This window comes from Gekko japonicus, unplaced genomic scaffold (genome assembly GCF_001447785.1).
Source record: "Gekko japonicus isolate JY-2015 unplaced genomic scaffold, Gekko_japonicus_V1.1 scaffold1146, whole genome shotgun sequence".
NCBI classification, from domain to species: Eukaryota; Metazoa; Chordata; class Lepidosauria; order Squamata; family Gekkonidae; genus Gekko; species Gekko japonicus.
Genome location: NW_015173707.1, coordinates 20,036 through 35,609, shown reverse-complemented (window position 1 = coordinate 35,609; position 15,574 = coordinate 20,036). Strand labels below are relative to the sequence as shown.

The window sequence follows — 15,574 nt, the reverse complement described above, 5'->3', positions numbered from 1 at the left end:
CTAAGACAGAATTTGTAAAATCTAAGGCTGCAAAGCTATGCATATATGATTTGGGATTAAGTCCTACTGAAATCAACATGGCTTACTTTCAGCACGCACAGGACTAGACAGTTAAAAACTGAATCAAGGATTTTAAAACTCTTAGGTTCAAATTAATATTTCAAGCATGATGGGTGCATAGGATTACCATTCCCCCAGTGGGGCCAGGGGACCCCCCAATTTCAGGGGCCCCAATCCACCGCTGGCCAGTGGGGGAGGCCCCACCCCCCAACAGCACCATCACACAGGGACACTGCTGATGCAATGACATCACACTAGAGCCGCCATGCAGCAATGCTCTAGCATTCACGGAGCAACTCTATGGTTACCACTGAGTTTTTGCCTCAAACACTAGAGTGTCGCAGTGCAACGGCCCTTGTATGATGACATCACTACCGGTGACGGTCTCACTCCAGAAGAGGAGCCAGGAGCCCCTCGCAGGATAAAAGGCAACCCTATGGATGCATAAAGATCATATAATCTGAAAACTAACTATGCTTCTGTGAATCCATGCCCACTTTGATTGCTTGTTGCTTTCACAGCCTTATTCTAATTGCAAACAACACTGATAAAATAAAACGCTGGATTCTGTTTGAAATGGAAAGACTTCACCTGGGAGGGCAGGGTAGAAATCTGAAGAATAAATAAATAAAATTTGAAGAATACCTTACTTCCAAGCACAAAATCCTTCATCTCAAAGAAAAATGGGGAAAACATTTCTCACAGCTCTGACACCTGCTCCCATAGCTTTTCCCTACCTCCTGCCAAGCACACTGAGTGGGGGGGCATCTTGTTAACAGTGCTGCTGCTGGCTGTCCATGATCACCAATATAGCCAACAACTGAAGTGGGAATAAAGTTCAGATGGAAGGAGAACTACCAAGATGAAGCGATTCTGAACAGATGAACCCCTTCTGCTCCTCCTCTCCAGGTACCAATTTATTTTAATTTTTTAAACACTTTTTCTCTATTTAAACTTCTGAGGTGACATAAAAAATAAATGAAATAAAGGTTAAAATCACTGTTGTGCCTAGTTTACTCCACATGTAGATGAAATACAATGTTTGCCAGTGCAACACTTTCTCTCTCATTCTGTGAAGTATTTAAAAGGTCTTTTAAAATTACAAGGGAGAGTGGGTATTCAATCCCCACACCATGGCTCTATAAAAATGCACTGATACCAACTGCTTCAGGCAAACAGCAAAGCTTGCCAATTCTAATGGAGCTCTAAAGAAACACAAGAAGAAAAATCACCTTTTCCCACTTACACAGAACTAGTGTTTTCCATGAAGAATTTCTTTGTTGCCCATACTCGAGTATCAGGCACTTTCTTCTACCAATTCTAATCCTTCATATTAAAGATGGAAGTTTTCTGACTCAAACCTTACCAAAGCCATGATTTTAGGCAAGTTTTATGCAAACCCCCTGTACCTGCAATATGTTTTAATAATAACCTACTTTACAGGGCTGTTGAAAGGATTACTGTGAAGGGTGCCAAACATCTGCTAAAAGTGCCAAACATCTGCTAAAAAGCAGATAAATGTCAGTATTAAATCAGAAGAAAAGATAAGGGGCACAATGAAACAGAACTCTCAATCTCTCAAATTTAGGCCCTTTTTACCTCAGTCCCCCATGCTAAAAATACTCTGTATTTACACAGGGGACTAGATCAGTCATGGAAGAGTTTAATTACTAATACTGGATCATCAAGCTACACAAATATTTTCAGAAGAATCTTGGAAAATAAAAGCTCAGAACCTGCTTTAAAATACCCAGGTTGACTGCACTGTGTATAAGTAACCAATATATGACAAGATATTTTGGAATATGGCGGTTAGTACTCAGACTGCCAAATTAAAAAGGGGAAAAGTTGCAACACATGAGAGCCTTTTAAAAAACATACTCAGAATTTTGAACAGTACCTCATGAAATTCTACAGTAGTTTTGAACTGAAGATGGAATTTCTGTGTGGTACACAAATGAAGTGGCTTAATGAGTTCAGTTCAGTTCTCCTGGAGGTCTTACCAATGCCAATGCAGAATAAGGAAGGTAACATGTGATAAAGAAAACTAATGTCATTGATTCTTACTTCAGCTAGAGGGGCAGATCAGCTTTGTATAGTATAAAAACTCTTGTACAATTCAAAGCTTGATATTCTTAATTAGCAGTTTTATTTGCAAATGTCTTTAAAATTATGTTGAAAGTGTGCCCCATTTTATTTCTGAGTTTACATTTTAAATGTAAACAGTGATCAAACATATTAAAAAACATTCATGGCTTTGTAGAGAAACCACTGTCCAACTTTATGTCAAATGTTGAGTATTAAGCTATATACTGTAAGACAGCTTTAAAAAAAAAACTATCAAGACAGGTAAAAAATGCATAAACAGTGCATTCATAACCGACTAGGTTCCAAAGACATTTTTAAACAGATCTGACTCTTGTTTAGCTTTTTAGAAATGTTTGTTAAATGAAATATAATCAACATCCAGAAGTATTCTAATTAATAAATACAGCAACCCCACATAACATACTCTGTTTTATAAAAGAAATGAGGTCTTCTTACCACATACTTTACGGCACTTATAAACTGATTGTGGAATAGAAGATGTTGTGTTTCATCCTCAGGATTTGAAGCAGTATAAAGCATTCCACAAATATTGCAGGAAATGGCTCCAAACCTTTTTTGTCCTGCATCCTAAGTAAAAGAAACATGTTGCTTATGCTATACAAAAGATTTATTTAAATAAAGAGACCATAACAATATGAACACTTGTAATTTCATGTTGCTATGTATGGAGGTTTTTTTAAGCATCATGGCTGAGAATCAACTTCAAGTGCTCTGGACACAAATATCATGATCAAATAAACACTCCAGCCCCATAACTATACTAGCAACTCTGGAAGTAACAAAGAAGCATCAGGTAAACATGGTCCTTCATTCCTTACTTATGATAGGTAGGCAGGGATGGTACACTGCTCCATATCCTACAGTGATATGCCTAATGTGATATTAGTTCAAAAAGCCGGGGTAGAGGAGTTTTACTTCTGGTAACTTCCATTAACATGACTTCCATTAACATGATTCACCAGAGAAGTCAGAAGTTCAGGTGCAGAGCCGGTCCCTTTAATGTACTAATACATAAATGCACAGACTGGGTCAGGGTTCCCTGATCCTGAGGAGAAATTCTCTAAACACCACCAGTGCTCAGGAAGTCAGCCTGCTCAGCACTGGAACAAGGTAGGTGCAAATTATGTTTCCCATGATTTAGGCATAGATTTTCACATGCATCCTACCTCAACCAAATAATCTGTTTGCTTTCGCTTACATATTTAACTCTCTCTCTCTCTCCCCCTCTCTCTCCCTGTCCCCAAGGGCAACACTGTCATTTCTCCCATATAACTAGACAGTTACCATTCATTTCTATATGGAAAAGAGCTTCTTCTCTGCACCCCTCTGAGTTTTGTTTCTTGATCATACTACAGTATGTTTAGACTTGGCTTGACAGATATACATATTTACAAGTAGACATTTCTTAAAGCAGATAAGAGACATAACATAATGCACACATCTGTTAAGGAAGCAAGCTCATATAATAAACCTTATGAGATTCTATGGCATGAATTCCTTGGCTGCCATCCTGAGGAATAAGGGATACAGAGGGGCAGCTGCCAGATACATCTGAATATCTGGATTTTCCCCTTTGGCTGAGAATGCAGCAGTTCCTGTTGCTCTCCTTTTTTCGCTCACATATTTAAAAAGCCAACAGCTATTATGGGTGGCCAGCATAATACGCATTTTAAACACAAAGAATCTGAATGTGGGCACTAAACCGCCAGAGAGCTCTCTCTCTCTCTCTCTCTTTTATATTTACGGGATGCTCAGTACTGGAATCTACTGTGGCAAGAAGATCAAGAAAATTCTGAGCGCATACATACTCTACTGGCTCATAAGAAGACTAATGCACATAATTTATTGTTTATGGAAGCTTATTCCCACTTACAGTGGTGGTGTTATTTTTGTTATTAAAGGGTAATGCCCTAAACGTATAGCTAAAACCAGAGATTATATGAAGAGAAGACACAAGAGCTACATAATGATGCAGAGTTTCAGTACTGTAACTATTTCTCTTTATCATACAAACAGGCACTGTGAAGAAGACAAAATATATCCTGTGATACAACAACCGATTTTACGAATTCACTCACCCTTGGGGAGGAAAATTCTTTTCAAAGAAGATAGACTCTGGCTGCCTTCACTTGCCATACAGTCCACTGCCTTCCCCTTAAGCTTCCCCATTTCCAAAATGTTTTATGAACACAGAAAGATAGAGGCACTTTAAAAAGATATTTTCCTTAAAATAGCGGGCAGAAAGAAGCTTAAAATTTAGAGCATACACACACTCACTATGATTAGCTGCTTTTCATCGTCTTTTGCTGCTTCTTTTAGTTTTTGAATATGTTCTTCTGATGAATGGAAGACAGCACACTTTGACACTGGTGTCTTTGCCAAGCATGTCCTTTAAATATAAAAACATTGCATGGGATTCATATTTCAGTATTATAACTGTTCTTCACAAATGTTTACCTTGCAATATAAAACATGAATGGAAAGGGACTGTGGACCGTACTACTGTGTAACAGATACACAGTATATCTCTTGCTGTATTCATTATCCAACTCTGAAATTTCTGCATTGTTAGTCATGTTGATACTTAGGCTTTGTTTCAGATTTCTGAAATTCTAATACTATTACAGTGCTTATGTCCCATCCTGTTGACGGCATAACTTTACATAGTGTAATCCGCCTTGAGGCTCAGTGAGAAAGGCAGACTATAAATAACATCAATAAATAATGAAATCAAAATAGCTGGAACCAATTTCAATGCACCAATAACTATGTCTAAAACTCTTTAACTATATTAAAAAGCAAGCATGACTTGCAAGAGCCAATATTTATATATTACATTCATTTGGCAGACTAGGATGGCATCTGTAGTGAATAACAACTGCCTCCAGGAAAACCAGATCAGGTTTTTATTGTGTCTGGCCCTGACCTGGATGGCCCCCAGGCCAGCCCAGCCTTGTCAGATCTTGGAAGCTAAGCAGGGCCAGCCCTTGGTCACGGTTTGGAGGGGAGACCATGAAGGAAGGGCAGTGCAGCCACGCAGAGCACGGGCAAGGGCAAACCACCTCTGATTGTCTCTTGCCTTGAAAACCCTACAGGGTCACCATAAGTCAGCTGCAACTTGACCGGCACTTTCCACCACCACACAATAGCGCATGCACCCCCTCTCTTGGCCTCTTCACAGGAATGGCAAAGCTACCAATACAGAAAAAGCTCAAGTCTTGGCAGAGGTCTACCCCTTCAAGGGATACGTGGGGTTTCAATCAGGGGAGACAAGATACGTTTCTGCCTGACAAGTCAGCCTGCAAACATTTCATTTCAACTTCTAACATTAAAGTGAGAATGCGAAGGGAGCAAGTACTGTTCTTGCATTTACTGGTAAATCGTCTTCCTTTATTTAAGAATTCCTAAAACAAAAAAGGTCGAAACAGGCTTTGAGTTCCACTGACTGCGGTAAGAAAGGTGTGTATATATTTTAAAGCCATTAATTTAAAGAACTAAATGGGAAACCAAGACCATGCATCCCAACCCCAAAAATACTATACCTGCTCTCAGCCGCCTCTGAGGATTTGTTTGTGAACAGAGTCCGAACCAACTGTTTAGGAGCAGGAACTACAAATTAATCAATAGGTTATGTTATTACTGCCTTGATACTCTTAATTCAAGTACATAAAATAAATAGCAGGCTCTGTAAGTTTGAAGGATATATTACAACAAACAGGACCACGGTGTATAATAGCTAGTAAAACAGTAAATCACTGTGTACAATTAAACAATATTTGTTGGTTTTTATAGGCAATGTTTAGAATTCAATTATTAACAAAATTACAACAATAACACTACAATATGCGATATAAAGCTTAGCAGTACATACAGAGTAATACGGTACTAGTTACAGACAAATGACGGAGTTCTAGTACACAATCCGTTTGCGTGTCCTTCAGGTTTGTCATTCTGTAATTATTTCTTCATTAAAATAAAGTGCTGCAAGCCATATCTCAAAATGCTAATTCTTATATAATTTTTTGATGTACGCTACCGCGCTTAGATTCTGATGACTGGGGAGCTCCTATAGCAAGCTCTAATATGACTGGGTCTACAGCATATAATAATTGGCTAAGCTTCCCTCAGACTGTTTTACTATCTGTAAGTTTGAAGACAAATAACAGAATATTTACTTGAAGTATCCTTTAAACACCTGAAGCAAACTCAGCTTCCATTGTTGGATCCTGCAAGCTTTTCAGCTGACATGAGAGGTAGGAAGGAGCATTCTGAGGCCAGAATGCACTTTTGTGGGGGCTGTAAGACCCTCAAGGAGAAAAAGTCATGGAGGATGTAGTAAACAGAAGAATCCAACAATACTGTCCAGCAGAAATTCTGGCAAAATCCAACACTATGTAACTCCACCTTTGTAGATACAGTTTTAATACAACTTGTACATCTGGTACAAACCCATGCATCCTCTTATATCTGTCTGATAATATCTTTTAGCTGTTCCTTCATCTCAGTTGGTCTGATTGGCCTGGACTAAAAATCTGTGGGTTTTTACCTAATTTCCATTCCATTATTATGAAATATCCTTCTGGGATCTACCAGATTCCCTTCTTGCCTTTTGCAAAGACAGCATTCTGTTGATACTGGACTAGTGGATTTGAATTCTTAAAAACAGCAGTCCTGTTACTGATTTATAACTTCTGTATGTTGAGTATTCAAACAGGTTCAGGAGGGTGTTTTTAATAAAGCTAACAGGGCAACAGTTTAATAGAATGGTGCTAAGGAAGCCTCTTTATAAAGGAGAACAGGACTGTAGTCTACGCAATTGTGTATGCCATATATTATCCATTTGTTGTACCTGTTAGCCAGCTCTTACTACATTGTTTTCTACAGTTGTAATCCCAATTTTTGCATTGTTTGACATATCATGTCTGATACTTTTTGCATTGTTTCTATTTGCAATCCCAGTCCTACTGCATTGGTTATTAGATCTCTTGTGCTATTTGATTACCTTGTTTTACACCATGTAACCCACCATGAATCACAGTGAGAAAGGTGGGCTGTAAATAAATTAAACTGTTGGTGAAGGGAAATGGAGTTGCTTTAGGAATTGGTTATATTCTAATGTTAGTATTATGAACTTTTAATTTTTTATCTTGTTTTTTAACCCTTATTAACAGCCACAAGCTTTGCTAACGGGCTAAAATTTTAAAGTCACTTATTTAAAATATGTATAAGAAAGAACAAAATAAATCATAAATGTAACTGTAAAATAATCCAAGAATCAAGAGTAACAATTCCTAAAGTAAGCCAGGTTGTACTGTCTCTGAATGATCTTCAAATTCATTTTAGCTTCTACTAAAAAATTCAGTGTTTCCGTCTGGAGGATTTTCAACCAAGAATCCTGAGAGCATTAGTCAGCAGTTTCTTCCTCATTTCTTAAACAAGGGATGGGATCATATCAAGTTATGTATTTATGACCTTTAAAGCCCTCCACAGCCTGGGACCAACATACCTGAGGGACCACCTCTCCCCATATGTGCCCCAGAGAGCCTTGCGCTCTGCCAATCAAGACCTGCTGGTTGTCCCTGGCCCAAGGGACGTCCACTTAGCCTCAACCAGGGCCAGGGCTTTTTCTGCCCTGGCCCTGGCCTGATGGAATATGCTCCTGAGTCCCATCTGAGGTCAGTTGGAAAGCAGTATTGCCCTACAGAACACAGCCGAAACTCTTATTTGGAAAACTACAGCAGCTCCAGGCCGTAAAACTCAACAACTGAAGATAGCTACAAATGTCCAAAGGCATATCCATGGGAAAAAGAGCCTGGTATATTTCCTAGAGGAGACCTCTACAATCTACGACGCACTAAACTAGACATAGCTTGTTATGTTACTCATGGGGCTCAATAATTCCTGTTTTTACCACCAAAGGGTTATCCACCTCTGCCTGGGTTTTGTGGTTTGCCTTGATGGATCATGTGCTGGTGTACACACGTCCTAGATTAAGGCAATATAAAATACACGAGTGGTTTTCAAAGGTTTCAGAAAGAAGCATTAATTTTATTGACTGAGGCAGGCAATATTTAAACTACGTAAAAAGGTATATTGAATTAAATGAGGGAATATACTTTCCAAATATAAGAGCATCTCAGCAATGAATTAGGGCATTTAGAAAAACTGTTAAGTGTCCTCACTTGGAGATTTGCAAAAAAGACTACTCAGGCATCTGTCTGGGATGGATTAAGCAGAGATTATCCTGTTAAGGCAAAAGGTTTGATCTGATGTTCCACTGTACCCTTCCAAGTTTATGGTTCTACAGTTGCAACTACAAAGCATGGATAAATTTGTAATATAAACTAATTGCCAAATTTAATATTATTTACCTGTAAATTGTCTGCAAACTATTTCCTGATGGTACCACTGAGATTAAATATGAAATTTCAAGAAGTAATTGATTTGCAGACGGTTGGTTTTTCAGTTTTAATTATGGTGATTCAATTTAAGTGATCCTCTAAACCAGTGTGGTTGTAATGGTCAGAGTGTCAGACTGGGATCCGAAAGACCCAGGTTTGAGCCATCACTCTACCATAGAAACTTCCTGAGTGACCTTGGGCCAGTGACATGCAACCTAACCTATCTCATAGGGTTGTTGTGAGGATGAAGTGGAGAATGTTATGTGTCACATTAATTCGTCACTGAGAAGAAACCTGGGGTATACATAAAGTAAAGTAAGTAACTGTCACACTTCCCCTGCAATGGAACAGAACTTCCTTCTTTCATACATAGAATTCAGCCACCATAACCTTCCCATAGAAGTTATCACATTCTGAAAATATGTGAACTTGCATTTTAACACATACCTTGAGGTCTGTTTTCTACAGTATCTTGTTTTGCTTGTTTTGCTAGCGGTGGTGCAGCTTCACTGTTGGTGGTGATTTTCACTGGTGTACTTTCTGGACTTGTGTCCAAGTGTAAGTTAAAGCTCTACACAAAGTGTTAAAATATATAATTGTAGTTAAATTGTTACACTATATGACAATCAACCAAATATTGCCAGGTAGAGTACAATGCTCTAAAAACAATGGTTCAGGTTAACTATTCCTACGATTTCCTACTCTATGCTGAATACAGAGGTCATTTCCGTAAGACTGAATTACAGAACACAGCTTGAAGAATCAAGTGGCAATACACATTTCAGAAACGTTTCTGTAATTAACTGCATTGTGGTTCTGCCCTGTAAATTGTTTACACTGACATTAAAATGCAATTAGGTTGTGGTATGCTGTAGACTAGGAGTTTCCAGTTTTGTTGACCCTGTGGGTGTTTTCAGAATTTTTGGAAAAAAGAATGGATGCCATCACAAAATGGCTGCCACAGGGGGGCCAATTACAAAAAGCCAAGCATCCCCATAAAATGGGGCAGCTGTTTTTGAATCGGTGCCCCCTGCAAGTATAAAGGTGATACCTCCTGGATTCCTTTGAAGCATCTCCTGCTCTGCTTTATGGGAGAGATTCTTTGGGAAAAGACACAAATGGGTGCCAGGAAACCCACTAGTGGGTACCATAAGAACATTAAAAGAAGCCAATGCTGGATCAGGCCAATGGCGCATCCAGTCCAACACTCTGTCAAACAGTCACCAAAAATACCAGGTGCCATCAGGAGGTCCACCAGTGGGGCCAGGACACTAGAGGCCCCCACACACACACTTAGAATACAGAGCATCACTTGCCCCAGACTGAGAGTTCCTATCTATACCTTGTGACTAATAGCCACTGATGGACCTCTGCTCCATATGTTTATCCAATTCCCTCTTGAAGCTGTCCATGCTTGTAGCTGCTACCACCTCCTGTGGCAGTGAATTCCAATTGTTAATCACTCTTTGGGTGAAGAAGTACTTCTTTTTATCTGTTCTAAGCTAACTGCTTAGCAATTTCACTGCATGCCCATGAGTCCTTGTATTGTGAGAAAGGGAGAAAAGTACTTCTTTCTCAACCTGCTCTACCCCATGCATAATCTTGTAAACCTCTATCATGTCACCCCTCAGTCATCATTTCTCCAAACTAAAGAACCTGAAGCGCTTTAACATTTCTTCATAGGGAAAGTGCTCCAACCCTTTTATCGTTCTAGTTGCCCTTTTCTTCACTTTTTCCAATGCTATAATATCCTTTCTGAGGTGTGGTGACCAGAATAGCACACAGTATTCCAAATGAGGTTGCACCATCGATTTATGCAGGGGCATTATGATACTGGCTGATTTGTTTTCAATTCCCTTCCTAATAATCCCCAGCATAGCGTTGGCCTTTTTTATTGCAGTCGCACATTGTTTCGACATTTTCAGTGTCTGCCTGACTCATCTACTATGACTCCAAGATCTCTCTCTTGGTCAGTCTCTGCCAGTTTGGACCCCATCAACGTGTATTTATAGTTAGGATTTTTGGCCCCAAAGTGCATCACTTTGCACTTGGCCACATTGAGCCCCATTTGCCACGTTGATGCCCACTCGCCCATCCTCGACAGATCCCTTTGGTGTACCTCACAATCCTCCCTGGTTTTCACCACCCTGAACAACTTCATGTCATTCACAAATTTAGCCACTTCACTACTTACTCCCAAATCCAAATCATTAATGATCAAGTTAAAAAGCATTGGACCCAGTACTGAGCCCTGTGGTACCCCACTGTTTACCACTCTCCACTGTGAAAATTGCCCATTTATACTCACTCTCTGTTTCCTATTAATTAGCCAGTTTTTGATCCACGAGAGGACTTGTTCTTTTATCCCATGACTATTGAGCTTATTTAGGAGCCTTTGATGAGGAACCATAATGCTCATGATTGCAACTATTGGGAATTCAGTAATTACAGAACTATACAACAGTATTAGAGAATACTTCATTTTAAACAGATTACACTACAATGACTGTTTAAAATGTCTCACTGAATATTACTATTGAGCCTAATCTCATATAGAATATAACAAATATATGTCATCACCATATAACCGTATTAAAATTGATTACCTCCTCTGGAATTGGCTCTGGCATTTGCTTTGCCTCCAGTACACCATTTTTGGTTGCCTGCATAGTGATCTGTCCAGGGCATGGCATCGTCTCTTTAGCTTGGAGCCCTTCAAAACCAACTGCATGCTTCTGCTCATATGATGAGTTACTACCTTGGTATGATTGTATCAGTTTCTTTTGAACTCCCGGTAGTTGCATTTCTAGAGCTGTTTCTTTCCCACCCTCTAGAACATTGCAGTTTAACAAATCACGCTTCGGAGTACATAGGGAATTTGGGACACTTTGGTTCACATGATTAGACTTTGTCAATTTTATTTTGGTCCACTTAGAGTTTTTGTTTGTTGTGCTATGTCTGCCATTCACAATGCATTTCACGGACATTCCTTTTCTGCTTGGGAAAAAACGCTTGCACTGAAAGTTCTGATTAGTTTCCTCATCAGGAAGAATTGCAGTCTGTGCCAACTCCACTACTGAATCTTTTTCTCCTTCTTTTCCATGCTCAGAATCTCTTTTTACTTCCACTGTGTCTGATTCAATCTCACCTGCAATTTCTTCACACAGCTCAAGAATACTAATCTTTCTAGATTTCATCACATCATCTGATTGATGAGCGGGTTTTGAACTCAAAGATGCTGGCAAAGTTTTCTTTGTTTTTACACTGATCTTTCCATTTTTGTGCACTGACTCTTTTTCCTTGTTTATTATACTGCCAGCTGATTTCACAGAGCAGGAAATTGTACTGACATGTTCAGTCACAGATTCTTGAAGATTGCTGTCAAGATTACTTTTTGATTCTCCAAGTTTATCTTGAGAAGTAATCAAGTCAGTAAGTTTAGGATCCACTTCATGATGTTTTTCTTTCAAAGAACTCATTTTCTCTAAATTAAAATTTTCTTTCCTTTTATTTTTACATTCATCGTTTTTCACAGGCTTTTGTTCCATGTTCTGTTTTACAGACTTCCGCTGTTCATTTTTAATATGTGAAATCTGTTTTTTCATTTGGGAATGCTGCTTCTTTGCTGAGGAGTTTCCTTCTTTAATTTTTCTGCTACGTAAGGCTATTTTAGGCACATCAGATAATTGCTGCAATCTCAATGATCTTCTAGTTAGATGTTCATCACGTGCAACAGACCGCCATAAGTCAGGAAGGTCTTGTACTGCTTCCAGTGATGCTTCTTTTGTTTTTCTGGAATTCGATAACTCTTCTTTCTTAATTTTGACAGAATTTTCATTAGATTTACTAACTGTTGACCTTGTAGTTCTCTGCAGTCTGTGGTCAGATTTGCAAGTTTTTTTGTCATGTCTAGTTTTAGCCCGTGTCCTTACAGTGCTCTGTGAATCAGAGTTTTTTGTAAAAGTATTTTTATGAATCTCTAAGTTAGCATTGCTACTTTTCAGAAGTTTACCAGTTTTAGTAGTTTTATCATTCTTGGAATTTTCCTTTGCCAATTTTGTTTGGGAATTCAGATTCTTATGAGAAGTTGCGGCATGCGATGCTGAGCGCCTATTACAACGAAGTTCAGTAGAACGTTTTTTAACACCTATAGATGACTTCAGTTGTTGCCTCCTGCTTTCTACGGAGGTCTTACTTGTAATGGCAATGGGTTTTCCTTTCCCTCCAGAACGTGTCTTAGAGGAAGTTTTTCTGGAGCCCAAATAGCTAGCATGATTTATTTTGGAAGATTTCACAGATGTTTTTGTAGATCTAGCTGAAGACTTTAAGGATATTCTTTTTACACATAGTGTTTTACAGGGTTTTTTTGTTAATTCATCTGAAGCCAGTTTGGAGCATTTCTGAGTTTGTCTGGAGCATACAGACTGAATAGATGACCTCTTAATGGTTTTATTTGTAGTTGATCTGTTTGTTTTGGTAGAGATTTTGTTCACTTCTTTCCTTAATGTTTCCTTTTTATTTGATACATGTTTGGCATCAAGCAACTTTCTTTCTTTGTTAGGTGCGACCAATTTGCTACTCTTATCCAGCTTCCTCTGTTTAGCAGGGGGTTCTACTAGCAGAGATTTTCTTTTCTGTGCTGCCATTTCTGAAAACACAAACATTAAGTTACTTCTCCAGTCATGACTCTTATCAGATTACCAAAATATAAAGTTTAACATGATGACCTGGCTTACTTACAGGTACCGTGTTATAAGTGAAAGTCTCAACAGAAGAAAAATATTCTGTGTCAAAGACATTCCTTATCAATTTCCATCCAAAGAGAGTAGTATATATCTCCTAAAGGCAACACAAAAAAACAAAACAAACAAACTAAAAAGACTAGAAATGACTTTGTTTTACAGAGGTCCCTATTTCACCTACTCAATTGCATATATATTTACTCCTACCATTTCAACTTAATCTAAACTTACTGCATCCTACATATTGCTACAATCAATGGAATTTACTTCCAAGGAAATACATTGAGGTTTGCATGAGTCTTCAATTTCTATGAAAAGCAGAGAATCTTTTGCAAGTCACATAATACTAAACAGAATGATTATGTAGGTGCATATTCCAAAACAGTGAACAATTTGGTAATGGGTCAGAATTCCACAGCCTGATAATCTAAGATGTTGTTTTTGTTTTATTTCAAATGCAAAGATAAACTTGCCTAATAAAATTTCAGAAGCCAGAATGAAGGAGTAGTATTCCCACTTCCAAGGGAGCAGTATTTCAGTACTCTGCATAACTCCTTGCCTCTTCCCTGGACTAAGAAAAGTCAAATAAATTGTGCAATAAAGAAAGATATGGACGAATTTACATAATTTGGGTACTTGTGACAAGTACAAGGTACCTGATCTTAGCTGTCAACACTTGGCAACTGGAAAAGAGGAGTTTGATGTGTAATAACATGAGAAAAGAAGAAATATTGTTTTGGTACAATCAGTTTGATCCTTGCTACAGCAACAGCAAATAGAATTTTAACCTTCTAATTGACATAAGAAAATTCCTTAGCCTCTGACAATACCTGGTTTTCATACTTGCGAGGCCCTGTAGACAAGGCCAGGCTTGTACATCACAAACCTATGACCATTCAAAGACTAAGTGCATCATGCAGGAATTGTTTTGTTTACTTTATTACAATTTTATTCCATCGGTCTTCAAAGAAGCTCGGTGTGGGCTCCCTCCATTTTATTCTTATGACAACACAGTGATGTCACAGTGGTAAGTGACTGGGTCAAGATCACCCAGTGAGTCTCATGATTAAGTGGGGGTATGGTTCTACTCTAATATTCTAGCCACTATTCGACCTATAAGAAATTATTAGCATGCAATACATAGATCATACTTATCCACAAAATACCATACGCACTGAGAAAATGGCTTTCCTTAACTATTTTCTACTGTTTCAGATATATACTCAAGATTTTAAAAGTGTGCCTCAAAAACTCATGCCTGATACTTGTCATAAAGCTAGAATTGGCTGCGGCTCCCAGATTCATGGCCACTCAGTCGCACGCCCAGGCTTGCTACTGCATAGCGAGTGAAACAACTCTAGTGGGCAGCTCCATACTTTACAACCTCAGTGGCTGCATAGACATCCCAATTTACTTCAAAGCAGGGCAGCACACGCATCTTTAAAATATACCTGAGAACCCTGTCTGCAGGGCACATGCACACATTTTTGAACACTTGCACACGTACGCCAAGGGCTTTGGCTCAGTCACTTGAACCTGGGGTGTCTACAGATGGCTGTACCCAAAATTTACATTCTGCATCGAGTATTAGTGTTCGCGCAGAGCAATTCCGTATAAAGTGTGGGGTCTTCCCGCAAGACAGGGCAGCAATGCGTACAAAGGCGGCTATTCCACTCATCGGATCAGGCCCCCCAACATCAAACTACCTCACACCACACCTCCGTTTCAGACGCCACAAAACAAGGCCGGGACTTTGGGAAAAGAAGGGCGGCGAGGCAGGGAGAAGGAACCGGCGGAGACTGAGGGAATGTAGGACGGGGAGAGGTGGGCAGGCTGCCGACCCAACCCCATCTCCTTGCCCACGTTCAACAAAGCCAACTTCGCTACCCTCGAATCGAGGACCCTGCCCCCTCCGGGTCCCGAAGGCCGAGCCGTTCCGGGAGGGAACAGAAGCCGAGGGGGAAAGGCCAAGCCGCGGTATTTCTTGCACTTTTTTGTTTGTTTCCGCTCCCGTCCGCAGGAGGAAGGAAAGCTGCACAACTGGCATTTACCTCTATGAAAGGGGGGCTCCGCAAACCGAGCCTCTGACAGCACGAGCCGCTTCCGCACCAGGCAGGGCGAGTGGGAACGAAATCACTTCGGCGCGCGGCCCTCGCCGTTGCCTCCGAGTCAGTCGCGCAGGTTCCTCATGTCACCCGGCCGGCGCCTCATCGCAGAGACGAGCAAAGACGGAAGCGACTAAAACGCCGCTTCACATCCGGG

At 39.7% G+C, this 15,574-nt stretch overlaps 1 protein-coding gene across 1 annotated transcript in view; it reads right to left on the bottom strand.

The window, feature by feature from the left end:
• ESCO1 (establishment of sister chromatid cohesion N-acetyltransferase 1) overlaps window positions 1-15,390 on the bottom strand; it is a 23,806-nt gene extending 8,416 nt beyond the window's left edge. Inside the window, exons 1-7 of the mRNA XM_015423302.1 lie at window positions 15,364-15,390; window positions 13,311-13,409; window positions 11,177-13,218; window positions 9,018-9,141; window positions 5,712-5,778; window positions 4,447-4,558; window positions 2,605-2,736 (exon numbers count right to left, since the gene is read on the bottom strand). Of these exons, the coding sequence (XP_015278788.1) occupies window positions 2,605-2,736; window positions 4,447-4,558; window positions 5,712-5,778; window positions 9,018-9,141; window positions 11,177-13,216 (2,475 nt within the window). The 5' untranslated portion in view covers window positions 13,217-13,218; window positions 13,311-13,409; window positions 15,364-15,390. The remainder of the gene's footprint in view (window positions 1-2,604; window positions 2,737-4,446; window positions 4,559-5,711; window positions 5,779-9,017; window positions 9,142-11,176; window positions 13,219-13,310; window positions 13,410-15,363) is intronic.
• Window positions 15,391-15,574: the final 184 nt, after the last annotated feature.